This window comes from Ornithorhynchus anatinus, chromosome 9, assembly GCF_004115215.2.
Source record: "Ornithorhynchus anatinus isolate Pmale09 chromosome 9, mOrnAna1.pri.v4, whole genome shotgun sequence".
Lineage (NCBI taxonomy): Eukaryota > Metazoa > Chordata > Mammalia > Monotremata > Ornithorhynchidae > Ornithorhynchus > Ornithorhynchus anatinus.
In genome coordinates, this window is record NC_041736.1 from 35,456,873 (window position 1) to 35,484,131 (window position 27,259).

The 27,259-nt window shown below is 43.2% G+C and overlaps 1 protein-coding gene across 1 annotated transcript; it reads right to left on the bottom strand.

The window, feature by feature from the left end:
* Positions 1-11,205: 11,205 nt before the first annotated feature.
* On the bottom strand, positions 11,206-26,550 carry OPN5 (opsin 5). Its single transcript, XM_029072541.2, has 6 exons — positions 26,408-26,550; positions 25,168-25,287; positions 22,194-22,364; positions 19,757-20,091; positions 13,233-13,474; positions 11,206-11,383 (listed from the first exon to the last, which is right to left on the bottom strand). Exons 1-6 carry the CDS (start codon positions 26,541-26,543, stop codon positions 11,320-11,322), a joined length of 1,068 nt encoding a protein of 355 aa, XP_028928374.1. The 5' UTR covers positions 26,544-26,550; the 3' UTR covers positions 11,206-11,319.
* Positions 26,551-27,259: the final 709 nt, after the last annotated feature.

Consider the following 27,259-nt stretch of genomic DNA (forward strand, 5'->3'; position numbering starts at 1 on the left):
GTGTGACCTAGTGGATAGAGCACAGAACTGGGTGTCAGAAGGACCTGTTCTAATCCCAACTCCTCCACTTGTCTGCTGTGGGACCATGGGCAAGTCACTTCACTTTTGTGTGACTCAGTTACCTCATCTGTATAATGGGAATACTGTGAGCGCCATGTGGGACATGGACTGTGTCCAACCTGATCAACCTGTATCTACTCCAGAGCTTAGTACAGTGCCTGGCACATAGTAAGTGCTTAATAGTAAGTGCTTAACAAATACCATTAAAAAAAAAAAGACCAGAATCAAAATAGCAATTGGTGATTACCTGTTCTTTTGGTTCCAAACTTCAAGGCCAACATCACATCCTCTTCGAACATGGAGCACAATAATATGAAATTATTCAGAACCTGAATTCTCCCCATCCTTTTCACAGGAGCTCAAAGCAGTGGATAAATATAATCAAATTTTCCCACCATCCCTTCAAGTTGGAAATGGAGCATTATTAGCATTATGTGTCCTGGGGAAGTTAAGGCAGGGAGAAGCCTGCCCTGAGCACCATCAGAACTTGAACTGAATCCTCCTGAGGCCAAGTCTAGTTTTCTTTGCAACAGGCTGCTAGTAAGATATGAACACATGACCACGACAAAATAGGGTAGGGACTTCTTGGGTGTCAGACTGCTTTTTCAGGAGGAATTCCAGAGTGTCGAGTAAACTTCCTGCCATGCCTGAGCCTCTAAATTAATGACCATCTCTAACCATTGTAAATAAGCACTTTACTAACAGAAAAGTTCAAATAATTTGCTATTACGGGAGGGTGGAGAATTACAGCTTTGTTCAGGTTTGCTGAATCAGTGAGAGAGTTTTACCGTATTTCAGCCTGTACTCCATATTTATAACACTTTCTGCTGCAGGCTTCTTGATTTCTAGTAAATAGTGCTGAACACAAAGTGGAAATGACCCCCATTAATGCAGTATATTTTCTTTATTCTAAATGCATCTGAATAACATAGCTGTAATTAAAAAAACAACAACTTTGCAGCACATCGAGGAAAAAGCTAACGAGATGAAAACAAGCAGCTCATTTTACTAACGTGAAACCATATGTTCATCAAAGAACATCCATATTACAAGGCTGTAGATTACAAGCAAATAATTAAAAACATCTCTGGATAACTTTCAGAGCCTACACAGGAAAAGCACACTTTATACGTTTCACTGCCCGAACAACAGTAGCATCCAAATACTGGAATTTTTCAATTCCATCTCTTTGTCAGAACAAATGACATCACAATGACCTATAAAAACCTTGAGCTTTTTGTGGCATTTTCCGAAAGCAGGGACATGATCATGTCCTCGCTCCTTAAATCAATGTTTCTTTTTTGTTTCATTATAAGCTGTCAACTGCATTTCTTATCCCTTTTCAAAGCCACTGTATAACAAAACCAAACCCCGGGATTTCAGTTGCAACAACACTGCAGAAAAGAGCCGGTGGCTTCCAGATTATGCAAATTCTGGGTACTAATTTCAAGTTCTTACAAAGCAATCTAAGCAATTCATCTAAATGATCCTAGTGTTCCATATCATGAATGTAGCTAGGCTCAAAGCAAATCTCCTGGTCTGGCCTGCTACCCAGGACTGAATCAGCCTCCGGAGGGAAGGAAGGTTTATCTTTTATTTACCCCTACACTTACTACAGTGCTTGGCACATAGCACACACTCGATACATTCCATAATGATAATATTTAGGGGTTTGAAAATTGCCATGACTTTTAACAATAATTAATGATTGTGGTATCTGTTGAAGCATTTACTATGTGCCAAGCACTGTTCTAAGCACTGGGGTAGATACAAGGTAATCAGGTAGACACAGTCCCTGTCCCACGTGGGGCTCAAAGTCTTAATCCCCATTTTACAGATGAGGTAACAGGCACAGAGAAGCAAAGTGACTTCCCCAAGGGCACACAGCAGACAAGTGGCGGAGGTGGAATTAGAACCCACATTCTCCGACTCCCAAACCCATGCTCTTGCCATTAGGCCATGCTGCTTCCCATTTAACTTCACGTTTGCCTGGTATCTAGCTAGAAGGACATTCTCTCAATAATCCTTATATCATCCCTGTGGCTTAGGTAGGGAGCATGCAATTTTGTGTACAGTTTCCTCTTGAGGACAGTGCGACACAGAGAAGTTAAATTCCCTGCTCGATGTCACCCAGGATTTCAGTAAGAAGAGGCATCAGGCTTCTGGATTCCTAGCCTAGGTTGACAGCCTCTACATCAAGCGTGGCCTAGTGGAGATGGGTCTGGGAGTCCGAGGACCTGGGTTCTAATCTCAGCTCTGCCGCTTGTCTGCTGTGTGACCTTGGGCAAGTCACTTCACTTCTCTGGGCCTCTGTTTCCTCATCTATAAAATGGGGATTAAAACTTGAGCCCCCAGTGGGACAGGGACTGGGTCCGATCCGAATATCTTGATTCTACCCCAGAGCTTAGAACAGTACCTGGCACATAGTAAGGACTTAATACTACAATTATATTATTATTATTATAATAATAAAGTGGCCTAATTAAAAAGTCAATTTGCAGCACTAGGTTAACAGACAAAGGGCAGGAAATTGTGGTTGCAGCATCAGGCAGATTCACTGCGAGAAGGATCAATAAAAGTTAGACTATTTTAAAAAACAGGGCTCCTTATTTACTGACCTACCGATAAAGGAGATGCATTCAGGGTCCATAAATACTGGAATCGATATACATCATCGACCCTTTAGTGCACTTTGCCCCGGTGTCTGCAGTCATGTAATAAAGAAGAGTAAGACGGATGGATTCTCAAATCACTCTGTTTTGATTTCAGTCCATCTCTTCTTAAATGTTAGTCTCTCCTTGGGAGAACTCCCCTACATTTTTTATTTTGAAAAATGCCCAATATTTGCATTTGATTAGTGTTTCCAAATAGTCACCTCTCATGGAGAGACTATCAGAACGATTGCAGATGGAAGTGGGACGTTCTGGGAGAGATGTGTCCACGGAGTCATTATGGATTGGAGATGACTCGACAGCATAAGACAGTGCATCGTCCGGATGCATCCAGGAATGAAACACTCACCCACTGAATGAATGGCCGTTCCCGTGATCCTCAGAGACAGCTTGGTCAATCATCTACTCTAATATATCAGAGAAGACCCCTTAAGGAGCCCATAATTAATTTTCTTATATTAATGCCTATCTCACCCTCTAGACTGTAGCCAGAGAAGGTGTTTACCAACTTCGTTTTTTGATGGTATTTGTTAAGCACTTACTATGTGCCAGGCACTGTACAAAGAGCTGGGGGAGTTACAGGTCATCAGGTTGAGTCCCTGCCCCACATGGGGCTCACAGTCTTAATCCCCAATTAAGAGATGAGGGAACTGAGACACAGAGGAAGTGAAATGACTTGCCCAAGGTCACACTCCCAGACCCAGGCTCTATCCATAGGGCAGAGGTGCTTCTCAGTTGACCAACTCTGTTATATTTTTTTCTCCCAAACAGTATAGTGCTCTGCACACAGTTAAGTGCTCAATAAATATGATTAAGGAGATAATTGACTTCTATGAGTGAGTGCTTTACCGAGATAATTGACTTCTATGAGTGAGTGCTTTACCCAGGATAGACTCAAAACCTAGTCACGTGAATACTGCTTGATTTCCAGGTTGATGCTGAATTCTTAACATGTAAACATGTCCTCTCTTTTTTATTTTCAACTACAGAAGCAGCATGGCCTAGTGGAAAGAGCATAAGCCTGGAAGCCAGAGGACCTGGACTCTAATTCTGGCTCTGTCCCTTGTCTGCTGGGTGACCTTAGGCATATCACTCAACTTCTCTGTGCCTCAGTTACCTTATCTGTAAAATGGGAATTAAAACTGTAAGTCCCATGTGGGACAGGGATTGTGTGTAACCAACTCATATCTACCACAATGCTTTGAACAGTGACTAGTCAGTCAGTCAATCGCATTTATTGAGCACTTACTATGTGTAGAGAACTTTACTAAGCTCTTGGGAGAGTACAATATAACAGGTACATTCCCTGCCCACAATGAGCTTACAGTCTAGAGGGGGAGACAGATATTTATATGAATAAATAAAATTACAGATATGTACATAAGGCCTGAGAGCAGGGGTGAATAAAGGGAATAGGTCAGGATGACACACAAAGGAGTGGGAGAAGAGGAAACGAGGGCTTAGTCAGGGAAGGCCTCTTGGAGATGTGCCTTCATTAAGGCTTTGAAGGTGGGGAGAGTAATTGTCTGTCGGATATAAAGACGAGGGCATTCCAGGCTAGAGGCAGGATGTGGGCAAGTGGTCAGCGGCAAGATGGATGAGATCGTGGTAGTGAGAAGGCTGGAGCTAGAGGAGTGAACTGTGTGGGCAGGGTTGTAGTAGGAGAGTAGTTATGTGAGGTAGGAGGTGCCAAGGTGATTGAGTGCTTTAAAACCAAGTTTGTTTGATGTGGAGATAGATGGGCAACCACTAGAGGTTCTGAGGAGTGGGGAAATATAGCCTGAACTTTTTTGTAGAAAAATAATCCAGGAAGCAGAGTGAAGAATGGACTGGAGTGGGGAGAGATTCTTAAATACCATTTTAAATAATTCAGGACTTTTAATCCAGAAGATTTGCCTGCTTGGGAGCTCTGTTGGTCCCGTGAAAAGTGATTCACAAGCTACAACAGCTGTAAAATTCCTGACATAACTACTAAATCCAGCACACAGCAACCCATAATCCCACATCAAGGTACTAAAAAGAAGATGAAAACAATTCAGACAGCAGTTTACATGCTTGACCTGGTTTTTCAAGCTCTCACGATTTCTGAAAAGCTCCCAGAACAACAACTAAATCGGGGCCAGCTTCAGATATCTGGCCACCTTGAGGCAGGGGGAAATTCTCCACCCTATCTCATTCCATATGACATCATTACATTACCTGCGCACTCATGTAGCATGATGTCATTTACAGCATTTCACCCAGTCTCACCAATGAGCATTTCTCCCGTCTGCCACCTCGTCTCAATGTAATCATGTCAAGTAGCAGTGAGTTGTGGGTAGCTCAGCTGAGACCCGAATTGCCCTCCTCTAAGGCCTCTCTTTCTCTGTCCCTCTAAAGATGACCAAGATGGCCTTTGCCTCTTCCATCTTGTGATGGATCATTCAGCCACAAACCTTAAGGAGACAGTCTCATTCACTTATAGTCTAAAGCCGACCTTGCTCTTAACTATCTGTGGTGAAGAGTCAGAGGGCAAGCTTGGGAAAGTCAAATCTTCAGAAAAACCACAAAACCCACACCAACTATAAATTCCACACTTCTTTTCTGGAGTTGCACAGAAAGAGCAGAATAATAATAACAGTAGTATTTGTTAAGCACTTACTACGTGCCAGGTACAGTACTAAGCGCAGGAGTAGCTATGAGTCCCACATGGGGCTCAGAGTCTCAATCCCCATTTTACAGATGAGGTAACTGAGGCACAGAAGTGAAGTGAGGCCACCCAGCAGACAAGTACTGACTGACTGAGCTATATTGATTTTCCTTTATCCTGCTCCCTCACCCCTCCGCTGGATGTGTTGATGAGCAATATAAAGGTCACAAAGAAGGAAAAGCAGCCACAGGCATGACCAACTATGGAATAATGGATTGCGTTACATACCAGGATAGCCCCAGGATGGTCCTCTCACCTAGACTAGAAGGTCTGAGAACTAGCTTCACCACATTCATTATCCGAGAACCCCAGTGTTTCCGAGGACTAAGGAATCCAGACAGAGCTGCAGTGCAACTGTCCTAAAAGCCATTCTTGTATTAAGGTGTTCTGTCAGATGAAGGCACCATGTTCTAAATGAAGTTTTACTCTCCTGAAAATGCAGATGCTAGGAAACTCACTTTGCCTTTTTAAGGCAGCACCCTCCAACCGCTCTCTTCTTCTAAGTGGTCGTTAATTAAACATGACTCCTTGTTTTTAATTATGCCCAATTAAAGGCACTGACGTATTCGCATCATGTATTTAACAGGGCACTTTGGGGCATTAATAAAATCCAGTTATCACTTATTTAACCTTTAGAAAATTCACAGATATCTAGCTTTGCCTGCAACCAAGATTTGCGTTCATGCATTAGTCATTTCCCAACTGGGCTATTTTAAGTCTCTTGGCAGGTTCCGCTCACTCATCTATTGTATGTTTACAATTGATTCGAAACAGACAGGCTGCTTGGGGTTTTTCCATCCCATGAAATCCCCATAGCACAGCTCCATTCAGCCTCCTGCTTTTATTCTCTCCTTCATCTTTGGAAACTTCAGCATGACCACCAATGGTCCATTTTTCCCCAACATCCACCAGGCTAATCCTCTAGACTGTAAACTCGTTATGAGCAGGGACTGGGTCTGTTTATTGTTGTACTGTTCTATCCCAAGTGCTTAGCACAATGCTCTGCACATGGTAGGTGCTCAATAAATACCACTGCATGACTGACTAATCCAGCCCACAGCCTCTACTCTTTACTCTTGGTCTCTATTCTCCAAGTCTGTGCTTTCTTCAAGGATTCTGTGACTGTGGGGAGGTTGGGGGAGAAGGAAGAATTAGGATTGTGCATGCTGAGAAAAAAACCTCCCTCATGACATTACAGCTATGTGACTAAATCTGTTTCCACAGTTCTTTGTGCTTACATTGAGTTAATGCATTTTCATCTTTTAGAAGGTCATGGGTTCTAATCCTAGTTCTGATGCTTGTCTGCTGTGTGACCTTGGTCAAGTCACAACTTCTCTGAACCTCAGATACCTCATCTGTGAAATGGGGATTGAGAACGTGAGCCCCACATGGGACGAGGGACTGTGTCCAACCTGATTTGCTTGTATCCACCCCAGATTTTAGTACATTGCTTGGCAAATAATAAGCACTTAACAAATACTATAATTCTCATCTTTCTATTTTCTTCATCTTTCTATATGTCTCATTGTCCATTTGACCCTTGGACACCACCTTGTAGTATATAATGGCATCTTGTTTGGAAGGGTCTCCCCAAATACCTCTGTGAAATAACTTGTGTACTCTTTTTAACTACAGTCAGCCAAATCCTCAATAAGCAACCCAGGCTTTTTTTTTTTTAATGGTATATGTTAAGAACTTATTCTTTGCCAGGCACTGTACTAAGTGCTGGGGTAAACACTTATTGCTCAGGTTGTACATAGTTTATGTCCCACAAGGGGCTCAGAGTCTTAATTCCCATTTTATAAATGAGGTAACTGAGGCATAGTGAAGTGAATTGCCCAAGATCACATTGCAGAGAAGTGGCATTCAGGGATTAGAACCCAGGTCCATCTGACTCCCAGGCTCTATCCCCTAGGCCAGGCTGCTTCTTTATGAGAACAGTAATTCAAGGGTGAAAAACAAGCAGTTCCCTCCACCTCAAATGCACCTTTGATATTTTCAAGTCCTTTTAAACGAGGACTAATTTATAAGTCCCTTTAAGCAGGAACTAATCTTTAAAGAGTCATTCCTCCCACCCAGCCGGGAGCAAAGCAAATAAGATAGTTCTATATCAGAATATGGTTGGGTTTCTGGAACAGAAAAACAGTTCCATTATTTCCTTCCATTCCCATGACTAGATTACCCCAGCCTCCCAAAGATGGACTTCTCAAAAACCAAAACACTATGGCAGGCACCCATCAATGACAAAAACCCCTCCCCTCCCCTCCCTGAATGGTCTTCAGTAGGTCATGTTTATCACAGGGAAACATTTTCAGTTATTCAAAAGGCTAACAATAGAAGCACCACAAAGGCACTAACCCAAGACTGATACAAATGGTGATTAAGAATAAATTACTTCCCTAAATCACAAATTGGGAGTTTCTGGGCAGAAATCACTCCAGAGGCTTCTACATCTATCCTGAGGCTTTTGGCAGGAACACTGTCAGAGGCAAGCCAATTCTAGACTGTAAGCCCGGTGTGGGCAGGGATGGTCTCTCTCTATTGCTGAATTGTACTTTCCAAGCGCTTAGGACAGTGCTCTCCACACAGTAAGTGCTCAATAGATATGACTGACTGAATGAATCTCTGTCCACCTCCATATTGCCTTTCCTGAGGAAACTCAAGTTTCAGCCACAGAAGAGAAAAGGATGTCTCACCTAGGAAGGGGAAACCAAAGACTGGCAGTGTTGCCACTGAGAAACAGAATAGCAAAAGAACATTTTCGGGGAGTCCATCTTCCCTGGAGTCCAAATTAGGATCTAATCAGAGTCATCACTTCTTTCATTTCCCCCAGCTCCTTCCCTCAGGGTGGGAAACCTCTGCCTCGCTGGAAAGTTCTGGCAATGCCACCTGAAGCCTCCAAATGTCTCCTAAGCCAAGGTCTTCCAGTCTTCCAATAAATCCAGTAATCTTCCAGACACTATTATTTTTCTCTCTCTCTCTGAATTTTAGACTCCCCCTAAAAGAGCCAATAATTGGACTGTAAACTCCTTGTGGGCAGGGATCATGTCTATCAACTTTACTCATTTGTACTCTCCCACACTCTGAGTACAGTGCTCTGCATCCATTAAGCACTCCATAAATAATAATAATTGTGGTCTTGTTAAGTGCTCACCATGTACCACAAAACTTTACAATTTAAAGGAATTTGCCCATTTTGGCAAAAGCCTTGCCAAAAAAGTGAGGCGGCAGTTATACTGATCATCAAACTGACTTACTGTAGATGGCTCCACCGTTGGGATCCCATCTCAAAGAGATAACTTAGTGAATAACCAACCTTTCCTTGAAACACTGAGGCAGGCAAACTGGACACCTGGAACATTAAATTGAACCCGCTGACATCTAAACCACTCCCGAATGATCTGGACATTTCACCAACCAATTACGCAGATTCTTTTCGGGATGTGTTCCCACGTCAGATGAGGCTACTGCATTTCTGTGTGGCTATTTTCAGTCAAAACAGGATCCAGAGAGTCCGAGATCTGAAAGAAAATCTTCCCATAGGAGAATGCCTCTGTTTTGCAAGGAATTAATGAAATGCTTTCATCTAAATAGAATATCATAAAAGTGCCAAAGACTATTCTCTCTTGCCTGCCCAGGAGTATAAAATGTATATTTGCGATCAAATTAAGAACATCCATCACCTTATACTAATATCTCTGAGGAAATCGGGGGCAGACAGATTATTACTACCTTTTTTCTTTTTTTTTTTCTTTTTTTTTTTTATAAATCTCACTAATAGGACAGTGAAAGGAGAAGCTGTGGGCTTGAATCTCCCACACACTACCCAAGGACAGTGAAAACCCAGGGAGGATCACTGAGAGAATTTCAAATATCCTGATCTCAGGATACTAAGCAGTGATCCTACTCAGTGCCCTAGGTTGATGGTGATCTTATTCCTGGCATAGTAGCATCAGCTAAAGCAAGCCTCTTTATCCCTCTGTGAAAGCACCACTATGGATCCACTAGTCACTGGAGAAATCCAGTCTTGTTCTAAACTCCACTGAGAGAGTTGAGAAATCAGAAAGCAGCTTGGCCTGAACCAGATCCCCTGTCTTCCCTGTCTCCCTCCACCCTTCAGCTCCCAAGATGCCTCTCTCATTTTAAATATTTTTACTTTAGCCTCCCTAATTAGAGTGAAAACTCCTCGTGGGCAGGACAGGTCATTATCTTTATTCTGTATTCCCCAAGCACCTAGTTCAGTGCACTGCACCAAATGGGAGCTCAATAAATGTTAATGTTGCTATCAGTTGTTCAGTGTTTGAGTGCTTACTCTGTACTGTACCAAGCTTACTACACATACTTCTTAGAGCTCAGGGCAGACTTCCCCCTGGAGGATCTGAGCCAGGATAGCTCACAATCAATCATACTTGTTGAACACTTACTGTGTGCAGAGCACTGTACTAAAAACTTGGTCTGCTCTCTGGGGTTAGGGATCTCAGAAATATTCCCAGACCAGCATTCTCCAGATTCTGGAACTGTCCGGCTGACACTGGACCCCAGATTAGCTACTTCAGTGTGCTGCCGCCAGCCTTAGCAAGTCAGGACTGGGACTGACACTCATGTGTGGTTTAATTTTCAAAAGAACACTCCATAGCCACATTCACCCCTTCCCCGGTGCTTCAGGGCCAACCTGTCTCCAGCCACGCCTGACTCGGTTGTCCCAACCTCGTCTCTGCTATCGTCTGCTGATGGAAGCAAGGGGTCCATGGTGGAGATCCAGGCCCACTTTGCTTCCGGGACCTGTGAGAGACTGAGCAGCTTCCACTGGACTGATAATAATAATAATAATGTTGGCATTTGTTAAGCACTTACTATGTGCAGAGCACCGTTCTAAGCTCTGGGGTAGTACAGGGTAATCAGGTTGTCCCACTTGAGGCTCACAATCTTAATCCCCCATTTTTACAGATGAGATAACTGAGGCACAGAGAGGTTAAGCGATTTGCCCACAGTCAAAAAGCTGACAAGTGGCAGAGTGGGGATTCGAACCCATGACCTCTGACTCCCAAGCCCGGACTCTTTCCATTGAGCCACGCTGCTTCTCTACAGCCCAAGAGGATGATGGGAACTCCCCCAGTGCTCAGGCCAGGGACCAAGTCCTGCCAGCAGATAGCAAGCTGGAAATCATTATGAGCAGGGAATGGATCTGCTAATTCTCCCAAGCTCTTAGAACAGTGCTCTGCACATAGTAAACACTCAACAAATATCATCGATCGACTGATTGTAAGCTCCTTGAGGGCAGGGATCATATCTCCTAACTGTATTATATTCTCCCAAGTGCACAGTGGTGCACATAGTCGGTGGTCAACGAATACTGCTGACTGATCTGGCAAGGAGAAAAGCCACTAACTCAGGGCCACCTTTGACTTCTTTCCTGTCCCCAGAGCTAGGGCAGAATAACTACAACTACTCATCCTGCCCAAAAGGTCACTGGGCATGACCTTCATATCTGTTCATGGAGCCATAACCACCATGAAGTGGGTACCAATGGTTAAATCTGTTTCCAAAATACCTAGCAAACCTCCAGGCTGAAATCTACCCAGTTGACTGTCCTCATTCAATTCTTAGATTTCTTCTCTTGGGCAATTAAGACAAAACCAACTAGAACCTGTGTCATGTAGACATGGAAACCAGAAAGTTGCTCTCCCCATTTGCCCTCTCTTGAAATTACAGGGAATCCATGACCAGGGAATCCATGACCACGGAATGTGCTTCAATTAGAAAAACAGAATGTAGAGCACAAGATTGCGAGAGACATGTCAAAACAAAAGACACAGTCACAGTGAACATATTTACAAGGACGAAGTAAGGGAGTCAGTGAGTGTCCATGGGATAGCTTTCCTGTGCAGGTGCCCATCTTCATACTTCTTGATGTGGTCCAGAAACTGCTGAAGGCTTTCTGATGGTGGACATAGAATGCGATCTACAATAAGGGGAGGAAAAATGAATTTTCACATCAAGTGAAGAAACTTGGACTACTGGGAAGACTTACATTTGAGAATGATAAATAGGATAGTTGGACATTAATGAAAAAATGTCTTTAAAAATCCAATCAATAGTATAAACTGAGCACCTACACGCAGAGCACTGTTCTAAACACTTGTGAGAGTACAATAGACTTGGCAGACACTATACCTTTCATCAAAGAGCTTTTAACTTAATCATGGGAGAGATGGTCTCTAAATTGCAGAGAAAAGGAAGGGATAGAGTATAAAGAGATGTACCAAAGAGAGGTGTAGGTATTTAAGTGCTTGGAAGGTGCAGACATGCTGAAGCGACAGGAGGATATGAAGTGGTAAGATTAGAAATTTATCAGGGAAGGCCTGGAGGAGATAGAGTGAAAAAATATACACCAAAAAAAAAAAAATCCTTACAAGACTGACCTTGGGTGAAAGTAATCATAAAAAGCATCGCAAATTTATTATTTTACATGGCCTAATGGGAAGAACACTGGGAGTCAGGGAATCTGGGTTCTAATCATGACTCTTTTACTTGCCTTCTTGGGGATTTGGGCAAGACACTTAACTTCTCTGTTTCTCAGTTTCCTCAAATTTAAAAAAGGGATTAAAAACTGGACTTCTTCCCTCAGACTGTGAGCCCCTGTGAGACAAGGACTCTTTCCAACTGTATCATTTTCTATCAGTCTGTTGCTCAATACACTGCTTGACATCCCATAAGCACTAAACAAATAGCATAATACTTATGACACTAATTATTTTGATTTTGCCCTCACCATAGCCGTGGGAGGTAAGCATTAACCAGTGTCTTCCCTATATTGAGGGTGGGAAACTTGGAAGAGAGAGGTTAAGTGATTTAGGAGAATCACCCAGCATGGTAGTGACAAGTTGACATAACAAGTTGACATACATTAAGGTCTTCTGAATTCCTGACTGATCTTTCAGCTAGACCATATTGCTGCTTCAGTGCTTCTCCGTTACCTCCTGTCCACCAGCGGCATGGTGAATGCGGCTGGCTGACTGTCTTCCCTCAAGCCTACAAAGAAACATGTCAACTCTAAAGCCCTGTGACATCCTACTTGATCAAAGTCCTGTTCGGTGCCTGACGTGACTTTGGGGCAGCTAAAAAAGGTCATAGAGGAAGATGTCAAGGTTCTACTATTGGCTTTAAGGCACTCAGTCGGCACTGCCCTACTTACCTTACCTCACTGATCTCCTATTACAACCCAACCTGCACATTTTTCTCCTCTGTCATTTTATTCACTGTAGCTCTATCTCATCTGTCTCACCGGTGACCCTTTGCTCATTCCTCTGGCCTGAAATTCTCTCCTCCTCCATATCTGACAGACTACCACTCTCATCACCTTCGAAGCTATCATTTCCCCTACTCCCTCCCCCTTCCACATCACCTGCAAACTTATGCTACGAACCTATAGTTTGTTTTAAAATCCATCTTCCCCCCAAACTGTCAGCTCCTTCTGGTCAGGGAATGTATCTACCCACTCTGTGATATTGTACTCTCCCAAGCACTTAACTCAGTACTCTGCACACAGTGAGCACTCAATTATAGTGCTGGAACCAGGGCTGAAAATGAATCATCACACTTTGATGCTTACCCAGGAGATGGGATATTTAAGGATGTGTGCATCCAAGTCAAACACGAAACTCGGGCCCCGCACCTTCAGCCAAGACGGGACAACATGCCCAAATGAACCATCTTACCCGTCCTCTCTGCCTCTGCACCCCGAGATATCTCTGAAGGGCCAGACCCTACGGGCACGAAAAGTCTCCCATTTCATCCCCACTCTAAGTTACCTGGAGTTCTTCAAAGATTCCTTCTTGCCTGTTTTCGGCCCACCGAGTCGGCAACAGGAAATTCTGCAGTCGATGACCTGGTAAATAATCGGGTTATACATCGCTGCCGATTTTGCAAGCAGGGTCGGCACCACGGAAAACTGAATGGGAATGGAGTCGGGCTGCCCAAAGGCTGACCACACAGAAACCACGGCGTAAGGGATCCAGGCTATCAGGAATCCTGCACAGATCAACATTGCCACCTGGTGAAGGAAGAGCGCAATATGTGACACAATCCACAGATTGGGAGGGGAGACACAACAGAGAGAAATCACAAACTGGAGAAACATTGGGACACAAGGTGCAAGAATAGAGGAGCGGTCTGTCCTCCAGCTCCCAGGCTGTCAATCATATTTACTGAGCACTCACTATGTGCAGAGCACTGCACTAAGCACTCGGGAGGGTACAATATATAAACACATTCCCTCTTTACACCAACCACTGCAGGAATGAAGCCTGCTTTCCCAACATAGCAGCAGGATGATAGTGGTAGTCTGGAACCAAGCCAATAGTTCTAGGGTGGCAGCGCTGTATAGAGAAAAAGTAGCCATGGAAGTCAAAGGACCTGGATTCTAAACCCAACTCTTATACTTGCCTGCTTCGTGACCTCGGGCAAGTCACAAAATTCCTCTGTGACCCAGTTTCCTCAACTGTAAAAAGGGGATTCAACATCTGGTCTCCTCTATATTTCCCTATTCCTTAAGAACCTCCAGGAGTTGTCCATCTCTCCACATCAAGCAGAAACTCTTTACCATAGTTTTTGAAGCATTCAATCACCTTGCCCCCTCCTACCTTATCCCACTGATTTCCTACTACAATCCAGCCTGTACAATTCATTCCTCTAATGCCAACCTACTCACTGTACCTCAGTCTCATCTATCTCACTGGTGATCTCTCACCCACATCCTGTCTTTGGTCTGGAACCTTCTCCCTTTTCATGACCAATAGATGAGCACTCTCCCCATTTTCCAAGCCTTATTAAAAGCGCACCTCCTCCAAGAGGCCTTCCCCACCTAAGTCTCATTTCCTTTTCTCCCACTCCCTTCTACATCACCATTGCACTTGGATTTTCACCCTTTATTTAACCCTCCCTCAAACGCAGAACACTAATATACATATCCATAATTTATGTATATTAATGTCTGTCTCCCCCTCTAGACTGTAAGCTCATTGTGGGTAGGGAACGTGTGTACCAACGCTGTTATACTGTACTCTCCCGTGTGCTTAGTACATTGCCCTGCACAGTGTAAGTGCTCAATAGATGTGATTCTTTCTTTGTGATCCCTATGAGGGACAAGGACTGCGTCCAATTTATCTTATATCTACTCCAGCACTTAGTACAGTGCTCGGTACTTAGACAATGTTTAACAAATATTTCAAATATTGTTAGAGTTATTATCCTCGGATCAATAAGGAGCCTGAGGATAGCTCTCCCTGGTGGCTCAATGGAAAGAGCCCTGGTTTGGGAGTCAGAGGTCATGGGTTCTAATGCCAGCTCTGCCACTTGTCAGCTGGGTGACTTTGGGCAAGTCACTTTACTTCTCTGTGAGTCAGTTACCTCATCTGTAAAATGGGGATTAAGACTGTGAGCCCCACGTGGGACAACCTGATCACCTTGTATATACTCCAGTGCTTAGAACAGTGGTTGGCACATAGTAAGCACTTAACAAATACCAACATTATTATTATTACTATTATTATTATTATTATTAAATGAGCTGATTTGAGTTTCAGCTAGAAAACTCATCAGTTCCGAATTAATTACTGCTTCCTTTGACTAAAATCTCTCTCAGGCTTCTAGCCCTAGATAATGGGAATTGGACAATAGCCCACACCATTAAAATGTGTGTGAAATGACTTCACCAAAAGAGCACCTTTCCCCTTCATTACAGATTAAGGTGGTCTTTAGGTCAGCTTGATCTAGGATTTTGAAGTAAAATTAAGTTACTCTTCCTTCTATTAGATGGCTCAACTCCACCTGATAACTCAGAATTGGCACTGAATGCTTGATGGGAACAGCTGCCAGTTCATTAGCCGGTCATGGAGAATCAAGTAATTCTTGGTCTCTGAAAGTTCCAGCTTGGCTCAAATCAATCAGTGATAGATTGATTCCAGTGACAGTTACACCTCCCTGAATTGCTGTTTCTTGACTGGTCAGCAAAGATCAAAGTTAAGACATTCAGCTATTCCCCCTCCTTTAAATGCCTCTGTCCTCATTCCCCTTGCTGGCATCCCTAAATGTCTTTTCCACACCTCAGTAAGTGCCCCCTTATCCTGCTAAATTCTACCATCAGCAGTAAACTAACTTGTCCTACCTTTTCCTTATTTCTCCAGCTTCTCCTGATTGCCCTTCTCTACTCAATGGGTTCTTTCCTTCTTTATTCTTTCATTTTTCCTCTCCTATTCTTGTCTTTTGTCTTTTTTAAAAATGGTATTTGCTAATTGCTTATTATGTGCCAGATACTGTACGAAGACCTGGAGTAGATACAAACTCTTCAGACTGGACATAGTTCATACTCCATGTTGGGCTCACAATCTTAGCCCGTACTTTACAGATGAAGGATATGATGCACAGAGAAGTTAAGCGACTTGCCCAAGGTAACAGCAGACATGTGGTGGGGCCGAGATTAGAACCCAGATCCTCTGACTCCCAGGCCCGTGCTCTTTCCACTGGGTCACACTGCTTCTGTCCTTTAGTTTGTATCACACCTCCCACTTGGCTTAGCAGCCATGACTTAAGAGGGACAACAGGTACCCTTCAAACTCAAGGAAATCAAGAGGAGGAGAAAATCAATTAACTCTATTTACCGAGTGCTTATTGTGTGTAAAGCACTGTACTAAGCACCTATGGGAGGACAGTACAATTGAAGAGGCCAGACACACCACAGAGAAGGACAAGATGGAGGAGGAGCAGGAGAAAAGCAAATAAAAGGGGAAATGAAAAAAAATATGAAAAAGGCGAGGATAAAAAATAAAGAGAACTCCTCTATCTCCTACACCTGAGACTCTAAGGATGGTGGGAGCAGGCAATGGTATCTCATTCATTCATTCATTCAATCGTATTTATTGAGCACTTACTGAGTGCAGAGCACCATTCTAAGCACTTGGGAGAGTACAATACAACAATAAACAGTCACATATCCTGCTCTCAACGAGCTTAAAGGCTAGAGTGGGGGAAACAGACATCAATCCAAATAAATAAAAATACAGATATATAAGTGCTATGAAACTGGGGGGGGGGGGGGTTGAAGAGCAAAGGGATCAAGTCAAGGTAACGCAGAAGGGAGTGTGAGATGAGGAAAAGAGGGGCTTAGTTTGGGAAGGTCTCTCGGAGGAGATGTGCCCACAACAAGGCCTTGAATGGGGGAAGTGCAATTGACTGTCAGATCTGAAAAGGGAGGGCGTTCCAGGCCAGAGGCACCCTGCAAGGGAGAAATGCATCCAGAGACTAAGCAAGCCACTCCGGCTTGTATGGTGGAAGTGCAGTCGCCCAGACAGGTTCCAGTTTGGTGGCCAGATTGCTCAATTGCTATCAGACCCATAAAAATAATAATAAATAATAATAGTATTTATTAAGGACTTACTATGTGTCAAGCACCATTCTAAGCTCTGGGGAATAATAATAATGATAATGTTGGTATTTGTTAAGCGCTTACTATATGCAGAGGACTGTTCTAAGCGCTGGGGTAAATACAGGGTAGATAAAATCCCCATTTTACAGATGAGGTAACTGAGGCACAGAGAAGTTAAGTGACTTGCCCACAGTCACACAGCTGACAAGTGGCAGAACCGGGAGTCGAACCCATGACCTATGACTCCCAAGCCCAGGCTGTTTCCACTGAGCCACGATAATCAGATCAGACACAATCCCTGTCCCGCACAGGACTCACAATCTAAGTAGGAGGGAGAACAGCTATTGAATCTCCATTTTACAGCTCAGGTAACTGAGGCACAAAGAAGTTAAGTGACTTGCCCAAGATCACACAGCAGACGTGGGGGGAACGGGATTAGAACCCAGGCCCTCTGATTTACGGGCCACTGTCTTATCCACTAGGCCTCACTGCTAGGCTCACAGAGAAGCAGCGTGGCTCACTGGAAAGAGCATGGGCTTTGGAGTCAGAGGTCATGGGTTCGAACCCCAGCTCTGCCACTTGCCAGCTGTGTGACTTTGGGCAAGTCACTTCACTTCTCGGTGCCTCAGTTCCCTCATCTGTAAAATGGGGATTAAGACTGTGAGCCCCACGTGGGACAACCTGATTCCCGTGTCTACCCCAGCGCTTAGAACAGTGCTCGGCACATAGTAAGCGCTTAACAAATACCAACATTATTGCTTCTTAGAAGCATCCTGAGGATAGGGTTCAGGTACCAACTTTCCTCTAGGCTTTGCTCTCGACCTTTGTCTGGAGCCTCAGCTGAGTGACAACAACCCCTCTGTGTTCTGTCGAATTGCTATGGAAGCTTGCTTCCGAGAGACGGAAAACTGGAGGCTTTGGGGTGCGTGTGTTGCTTATAAATCTCCAAATACCCAACATATATAGAAATCAACATAACTTGAGCAGATGTTTGGGGGCTTTAAACACTTCTGTCATCTGCTCTACTTTGGAGAGTCCTATGCTGATTTCACAACATCTCATAAGTGGCTTTTGAAGCCAGGCCCTTGTGCTTTTCTGCCAAGGCTGTTAATGTAACATAAATTAGTGCTTAGCAACTGATAGCTTCTACATTGCCTATATTTTCTACTTCTCCAGGAGCTGGAAGTACAAGACAGCTGGCCGTTACAAACATTTGCCTTGTGCTTTTCTTCGTAAAGTGCAGAGTTCATTGGCTGGTGGCAGAACCAATGAGCAGGATTTTCTGGTCTTGGAATAACACAGTATAAGACAAAATGTTATGAATGATTAAAAATTCATTCATTCATTCAATTATTATTTATTGAGTACTTACTGTGTGCAGAGGACTGTACTAAGTGCTTGGGAGAGTACAATATAACAACAGACATATTCCTCAGCAGTTGCTAGTGGATAGAGCATGGGCCTGGGTTCATCTGCTGTGTGACCTTGGGCAAGTCACTTTACTTCTTTCTCTGTGCCTCAGTTATTTCATCTGTAAAATGGGGATTAAAACTGTGAGCCCCTTCTGGGAAAGGGGCTGGGTCCAACCTGGCCAGCTTGTATTGACCCCAGTGTTTAGTAGAGTTCCTGACACATAATAAGCAGTTACCAAATGCCATTAAAAAAATCTAGTAAAAGTTAAAGCGAGGAAAACTGAGGAAAGAATAGAGATGATTTTGAGCTCAAATATGGCAAGGAAAATGATCTTTCATAAATGGAAGCAAGGCATGTGAACTGACAGACTGAAAGTGTTTCAAAACCAAGTAAAATTGAGTTTAAACTCCTGTTCGCACACAACACAAACCTTTCCAACTATTTGTATTTTTCTACTTATTTTTCAAAGCTGTTGCCCAATGTCTCATTCTCCTTATTTATCACATCTCATACTGTATGGTCAAAACTGTCTCTCTCCAATGTACTGTATTTTAAACTAGTTTACACCATTTGTCCTTCTCAAGCATTTTTTTCCCCTCACCATCTTTTTTCCCCTCCTCCTCCCAAATGCCTCAACATACTTTGTTGCACTTTTGTGTCAACTCCCCCAGCCAACCTCAACATCCACTTCAGAATCCTCTTTGACAGAAAGTTATTTCCTTTTCTCTTCATTTTCGTCTCTTCTGCTAGCCACGTGGCCAAAGACCCCCTAGAAATATCTGATGGGGGTATTTGGAGCGTAAATAAAACCAGAGCTGGACTTAGTTTCTATTCCGTTTTTTGGGTAAGGGTTATTTGTATTCTCAGAGAGTACAGTGAAAGTGGATAGGTAGAAATGAGCCCTACTGTGTCTTCTAACTGTATTATACTACTCTCTCAAGTGCTCTGCACACTGTGGGTTCTCAGAAAATGAATATTGGACTAATTACTCTAAATGGTATGTGTGGATATATTTAATATCTTAAAGGAATTAAGATAAAATAGCTATTTCAGCTTTGTTCTAAATCAAAGATATAAATGGAATTTTGGAAGTAGAAAAGATAAGAAAAGACTCAAGTCCCTTTCCATGTGGGAAAGGGATTGTGTCCAACCTCATTATCTTCTATCTACCCCAGTGCTTAGTATAGTGCCTGGTATATAATAAGCACCTAAATACCATTTAAATAAAAGGACTTTGTCCAACTGATTAGCTTGTATCTACTCCAGCACCAAGTAATCACTTAAAAAATACCATAAATATATATATTATGTATATACTAAATATATGTCTACATATATATATATATAAAGTGTTTGGCATAAAGTAAGTTTTTAACACATTCCACAATTATCATCATCCTTCCTTCTCCTCCCTCCTATTTCCCATAGTTCTTCCTTTCCTTCCTCCACCCAGGATTTAAGGGTCCAAGAAAGTGTTTCCTATGCACACTCCTCTGTTACCTTTGTAAGTTTCATTTCTAGCACGTGGCTGTTCTGGATCCGGCTGTCAAAATGGGCCACTTCTTTGGTGGATGACTTCACCTTAGCAATAATCTTCACGTAGGAAAACACAATCACAGCTGTTGGCAGCAGCAGGCAGAAGAAGAGGATGTTCAGGATGAAGGCCTGTCCTGCCACCGAGGCCTGGGCTAACCACCAGTCTAAGGTGCACGAGGTACCAAATGGCTCAGGAGCGTAATTCCCCAGCCCCACCAGGGGCATGGTTGCCCAGAAGGAAGCATAGGCCCAGATGATCGCCAGGCAGATGTAAGCGTGATGTCTCTTCAGCCAGGTGCCTGGGGACGAGAAAGGGCAACGTCACCAGGGAACAAAGCTACTGAAAAGGGAGGAGGATAATACCCCTAGGGATGGGGCAAAGGAAAATGCCCTTTGATGCCCCTTTCTCATCTACAATGCCAGTTTGTAGAGGAATTGCTTGGAAATAAAGGACTAGGGTTAGGGCTTTGGTCAACCTCAAAGAAAAAATAGTAGCATCAAGGCTGTTTGAGAATAAAAAACATGGTATTTAAACATTACTCCATCCTCCAAAGAGGTTAAAGTACTTTTTTTCACAGCATCCTTGTAAAGACAGGATTAGGATGAGACTCTAGACCGTAAACTCCCCTAGACTGTAACATTGGCTATATTTTATTGTAATGCAGTACTCTGCACACAGTAAGTGCTCAGTAAATGACACTGATTAGAGATATTGGCTCTACTGAAATTCCTGGATGAGTGGCAGCTTTTGATTTTACGTCATTCTAAGACAAAGTACCTTGAGCCGGACCACCAGGAAGAAAGAGGCATCGAATAAACTTAAGGTTCTGAAGATATAATTCTTTTTGGGATTCCACTTGGTAACTTGGAAAACAATAACCTGGTACTTTCGTTTTTGCTTTTTTTAGCCAACCAAGAATGGAACCTCAAGTGCTATCATTTTATAGCCATGGCCAACCCAAGTGAATGTGTCTAGAGTTCAAAAATATCACAGAGAAAGATTTGATCTGAAAATAGCAATGTCCCACCCTACTTACAGACCAAGCAAAGCTAAAGAGGTAAGGACCATAAATAAAAACATATAATAGTGATAGCATTTGTTAAGTGCTTACCATGTGCCAGGTACTATATAAATTAGACCCCAAACCATTCTCCATCTTAACCGGAGGATCCTTTGTTAACCTTCTTTTTCTGGACTACTAGCGATGCAAAACCATTTAGCAAGGCCAGTTCCAATATTCTCACTCTGCTGACCAATATTTCATGCCCTAATTATTTACATAGTGGCAGAGGTTTCTAAATCCACTTTTTGAGATGAAAACAATAATAGGGCAAAAGAATTTGTAACAGAAATTTAAACTTCCCCCATCAAAAAGGGCAGCAGGAGTGAATTTCCAGCAATCATCATTGTCCAAGCACAAACCCCATCTTAGTTAACATCTTCCTCTGTGTTCTGACTGACCCAGGAAGTTGGGAGCCATGTATTTCCCAGCTAAAGTCTTCCCATTTAGAATTCTCTTCCCCTTGACAAACAAGGGAGACCAAATTAAAGAGGAAAATGGTGGTAATTTTTCCTATATAGGGTTCCGCCTACCTAGTGCCATTTGTCACATAGTAATTATTCCAATGAATTAGGTTACTCAACTTGTACAGTGATGATAGAGTCTCCCAAAGAAAAAATGGATGAGCAGTCAGCTTTTGTGGTTCTATACAATACAGTCCTGTGGACCTGTTTCATCCATACTTGAGCAAGGGTGGATTTTATTTTTTTAATGGTATTTGTGAAGCGCACATTATGTGCCAGGCACTGTACAAAGCACTGGGATAGATACAAGATAATCAAGTTGGACACAGTCCACGTCTCCCATGGGGCTCACAGTCTTAATCCCCATTTTATAAGTAACTGAAGCACAGAGAAGTGAAGTGATATGCCCAAGGTCACACAACAGACAAGCGGCAGAGCCGGGATTAGATTCCAGATTCTTGCGACTCCCAGCCCATGTTCTATCTGTTGTGCCACACTTCTTCTTGATTTCATTCCAAGCATCCACTAGGTAGACAGCCTGCGCCCATGGAACTCCAATAGTAATGAACCATAACATCTCAAAGAGAATCTTTCAGAGCCCAGGAGACACTGCCACCAAAGCGAGTCACCCCAAATTTGTACTGGAAGCTACTTGTTAATCTGGAACATATGAACTGCATTCCTTTTTGACATTCTTGCTTAGAAACCCTGGATAAGGGGAGTGCACCACTATCAATTAATTATGTCTGTTCCATAAATGAAAATCACTGGAAGATGAAACTCACAGTTACACCAGAGTCACATCATGGCTAAACCAATCTCCAGGCAGAGCTAGGAGGAAAGGAGAAAAGGTCTGATGCAGACCTTCCTACTTACCATAAGATAAATGGCAGATTTTCAAGTATCTATCCAGGCTGACAGCTGTCATGGTGATAAGGCTCCCACAGCCAAAGAAAAAACCAGCCCATCCATACCACCGGCAGCCCATCCAGCCGAACACCCAGCGATGACAGAAGCAAGAAACGATAGTGAAAGGCTTACCTACAACTTCAGAGGGGAAAGCAATTTGTCACGTGAAATACCGGTGGCGGGGGGAGGTGTCAAAGCACTCTCTCTATTTTTTATTTTTTCCCAAACCCAACTGCCCCATTGGGTGAAGCTACATTAGGGATTTGGGAGTTGGGGAAGGCAGCCAAGTCCTTGCCTCAGGATTGATTCCATGGGAAGCCCGAAGGAGAGTTATTCCAGTAGCCGTTAGGCTAGAGCAAAGGGCAGGGGCTGGTATTTAGGCAGAGAGGCAAAGCATAGATGGTTAAATCCCAGCTCTTCTATTGACTCCCAATCCTTCACTTCTTTCAATATGGTCTCCTCTAAAAGGTAGTAATCAAAAATAATTACTGTATTTGTTAAGCACTTACTATGTGCCAGGCACTGTACTAAGCTCCAGGTAGATACAAGCAATCAGGTTGGACAATAGACTTCCCTGCCAGGTGTGATTCATTCATTCATTCAATCATGCTTATTGAGCGCTTACTGTGTGCAGAACACTGTACTCAGCACTTGGGAAAGTGTAATACAATAAACATATCCCCTGCCCACAATGAGCAATTCTGGGTAACACAGGTAACTCACTTGCTGGGAAACTTGTAGGATATAAACAAAATGCAGATTAATCACATAGGTCTCCGTTTGACTCATTTTTGATTTTGATCTGTAGGAAGGGATGAATTTAGGAACTAACTCCTAAATTAGGAGAGGATCCTAGACCACAAGACCCTTTTTAAAACCCTGTGCAATAACAGCTACAACTGGGTTAGGAGATTGAGCTCAGGAGAATCATTTTGTAGCTAATCCAGCTCCAGCAGGGTCCAGTTCAGTTCTTTTCAAAGCAAACTGGGTGTGGCTCTGGAGTTTGCCTCTCTCCCCTGGGCACATGGCAAATTTTAATCAGAATAATAATGCTTATTACGTGCCAAGCAGTGGGTTGAGCACTGGAGTATACAAGATCTCTAAGATAGAAGCAGCGTGGCCTAGTAGAAAGAGTATGGGCCTGGGAGTCAGAGAATGTGGATTCTAATCCTGGCTCTGCCACTTGTCTGCTATGTGACCTTGGGCAAGTCACCTCACTTCTCTGGACATCAGTTACCTCCTCTGCATAATAGGATTAAGACTGTGGGCCCCTCGTGGGACAGGGACTCTAACCAACCTGATTACCTTGTATCTTCCCCAGCATTAAAACAGTGCTTGGCATACAGTAAATGATTAACAAATACCACAATTATCATTAGTACTACTAAAAACGGTCCCTGTCCCACGTGGAGCTCATTGTCTAAGGGGGAGGAAGAATAGATATTTGCATCCCACATTTTCAGTTAAGGAAACTGAGGCACAGAGAAGTGAAATGACTTGCCCAAGGTCACAAAGCAGACAAGTGGCAGAGCTGGAATTAGAACCCACGTTCTCTGACTCTCAGACCCATGCTCTTTCCAGGCACTTTTTTTTTTAGAGAAGTTAAATAATTTGCCCAAGGCCATCCATCTGGCAAGGGGCAGAACCAGGACTAGAGACCGGGTTTCCTGGTGTCCAGTTCTGTGCTCTTTCCACTAGGCCACACTCCCTTAGAAGTTTTGGTTGCAGCGGAGGAGGGGAGATGGTTCCCCATCCTTTCTCACACACCTACAAGAAAGTCTCACTTGCTCAGTAGTGTGATTGGTATGCCCTCTCTACCTTTTTTTTTAATGGCATTTGTTAAGTGCTTAACCTATGCCACACACCGTACTAAGCGCTGGGGTAAATATGAGTTAATCGGGTTGAATTCGGTTCATGTTCCACATGGAGCTCACAGTATTAATCCCCATTTTACCGATGAGGTAAATGAGGCACAGAGAAGTCAAGTGACTTTCCCAGAGTCACACATCAGACAAGTGGTGGAGTTGGAATTAGAATCCAAGTCCTTCTGACTTCCAAGCCTGTGCTCTATCCATTAAGCCTTGCTGCTTCTCTACTCAAATGGGACTACTTAGGAGACCACATGGAACTCCATTTACATATGTAACAGGAAAAAAACTAGAAATTCATTAATTTCTCCCGGGAAATCATTGGCCTATGGATTGCTTGATCCTGCCAAAATGGATATAGGCCTTTTTGAACAAATACATTTCCCATGCATTTACAGTGCAGAAACAGACTTTTATTCATGCCTTGTATGAACATACCAGGCCCAACTTTTGAACCTATTATAACTCACTAGTAAAGAATGTGGCTCAAAGTGACAGGTTTCACTTGGGCGCTGGAATATTAATACTCAATATAAATGGAAAATGCGGGAGTATATGCAAATGAAAAGCGGGAACCTGTTTTTCCTATTGCAACAATGCAACCTAGTGTTTACTATGATAAATGACAACCATACACTTCTGGAATTCCTTAGGAGGGTATTTTTACCCTACCTGCCTTCTCTACTACAAAGAACAATGCATCCTTCACATATGAAGCCGTAAGATCTCATTCACATGTGTGAGTTGAAAAAAAAAATCCACGCTCCTCACAGCATATAAATTCATCTCCCATTTTTAATAGGATTCTCAATAGAGGCATTTTTTAGATACTGGAAAAGGAAGGCTAACAGATTATAACATGAAGGCACTTAGAAATGTTGAGTCTAAATGTGAATTTTTTTTTTAGCTAGAGTCTCTATCCCTTTGACACAGACAGTTGTCAGCAACTTCAAAGGGGACTCTCAGAGGACAAGATCAGAAATGTGGCAGGGATTTGGAGGAGATGTTCAGTTGAAACCAAAGAAGACTCAGAATGTCTCAATTCAGGAGCAGAGAGAAGCAGGGCCTATTACCTGAAATCCCTAAATCACAGACTGCAAGGTTGACCGTCATTATTTCGGCAGGCCTCAACTTCTTTTTGCGTCTGGAAGACATATAAATGACATATCCATTTCCCAGGGTTGAGAGCACCCCTGAAAGAAAAGCATAAATGTCTCTTGGTGAATGACCCAGGAATCACGGAGCAAGGAAGTCCGTTTGAGTGGCCTTCCTTAGCAGGGAAAGCTTTCTGATCCGAAGTTATCATGCAAATGTTCCTGATAAGACCCATTTTGGAAGCCACAAGGCATAAGCCCTATGGGCTGAGGTACTAGCTGATGGCAGAAAGATATACCGCTCTAGTAAAAATGCTAGTATTTATCAAGAGTTGACATTGTGAAAAAGCACTAACATCATCATCAGTGGTATTTATTGAACACTTAATTTGTGCAGATCACTGTACTAAGAGCTTGGGAGAGTATAGCAGAGTTGGCAGAGTTCTCTGCCCTGAATGAACTTTCCAAGGGGGACGTCAGACACTAATATTAAAGCACTGACCAAAGAGCTGGGGTAGATATAGCAATCAGATCGGACACAGTCTCTGTCCCACAATGGGTTCAGAATCGAAGAGAGAGGGAAAAGGGGATAATCAATCCCAACTTTAGAAATGAGGAAACTAAGGCATAGAGAGGTTAAATGACTTGCCCAAGGTCATACGGCAGGCATCCAGGTCTCCTGACTCCCAGCCTCATGTTCTACTTGCAAGGCATGATGCGTGGCTGAATAGAAAGTGTGGCCATTCTACTCCTTTCAGGCACTTAAGTACCACAATTGATATTACTTGACTTTATAAGTGTTCTCCATAACCCTCCATTGCCTCTGCCTGATTCTCCCTTCTCCACTTTCCACTCCACCCATCACCCTCCATCTCTTTGGGACAAAGACATAGGTCTGCTCACTTCCAGCCAGATCCACTAGACCATGATGCCTTTCTGGAGATGTTGACACATCTATTCTTTTTATTTTGATGATTGTTCAGACACAGGGTCCTGATGCTCTATTTCCATCTTAAAATTCCCTGGCTACCACCCTCTGCTTCTCTCTGTACAGTGCTCTGCACATAGTAAGCACTGAATAAATACTATTGAATCAGTACAGACCAGCGGCCCTTTTCAAATAAAGCAGTCACCTTCAGTGGTCTTTGCTGCCCATTACAACCAAAGGGCTGTCACTGTATTTTTCAATGCCCTCCAAGGAGAAATCAAAGAGCCTTACCGATTATCACCAAGTAAACTCCAGCCACTAGGTCGGCTTCCCAGGAGAGCTTAGATACAAAGGGGTCCCCCTCCCGGAGATAGTGAGGCAAGTAGTCCCCAAGCTGGGGTGCGCTGTAGTTTGTCATGCTGTTCATGGATCAGTCGCACTCTAAAAAACAGGGCAAAATGGTCCTCTGAACCATACGGTGTCGAGCGCACAGAAAAAGCTCCATGCACCTGAGACTAAAGTAACACTTGTGTTTATGTACTTGCTGACTCACCTGACGGTCTCGCTTTTGGATGCCTCTCTGGTATCCGTTAGGAGAAAATGATCCGGGGCAATGACCAGATCACGTTCAAGGAGAAGCTAAAAGATGAGGACTCTTCAGTCTGAAAGGATGAAGGCCAAGAGTTTACAAAATACTGCAGGGAGAGGACAGGAGAAATATATCAGAAACAATGTAGCATAGTGGAAAGAGCAAAGGTTGGAGAGTCAAAGGACCTAGATTTTAATCCCAGCTCTGCCACTTGCCGGCTGGGTGACCTTGTGCAAGTCATTCACTTCTCTGTGCCTCAGTAATCTCATCTGTAAAATGGGAATTAGAACTGTGGGACATGGACTGTGTCTAACCTGATTAAATTGTATCTACCCTAGCACTTAGCACAGTGCCTGACACATAGTAAGTGCTTAAGTGCTTTTAAAAAAAATTAGCTGCTCTCTAAATGTCCCAAAAGGATTAATGGAAAACAACTGCCATGGTCCTGTGCTCTGAGAGTCAGAGGGCCTCGGTTCTAATTCTGGCTGTGCCACTTCAAGTCACTTAACTCTCTGTGCCTCAGTTTCCTCATATGTAAAATGGGGATTCAATAC

What these genes read in the sequence shown, in the direction of transcription:
- OPN5 (XM_029072541.2), bottom strand. Translation starts at nt 26,543, where the DNA reads ATGAACAGCATGACAAACTACAGCGCACCCCAGCTTGGGGACTACTTG. An exon ending in AGTTTACTTGGTGATAATCG is followed by an intron (nt 25,288 to 26,407) that starts GTAAGGCTCTTT and finishes CTTTTCTTTCAG; the next exon opens with GGGTGCTCTCAACCCTGGGA. An exon ending in GAATCTTTGAAGAACTCCAG is followed by an intron (nt 11,384 to 13,232) that starts GTAACTTAGAGT and finishes CCCTTATTGTAG; the next exon opens with ATCGCATTCTATGTCCACCA.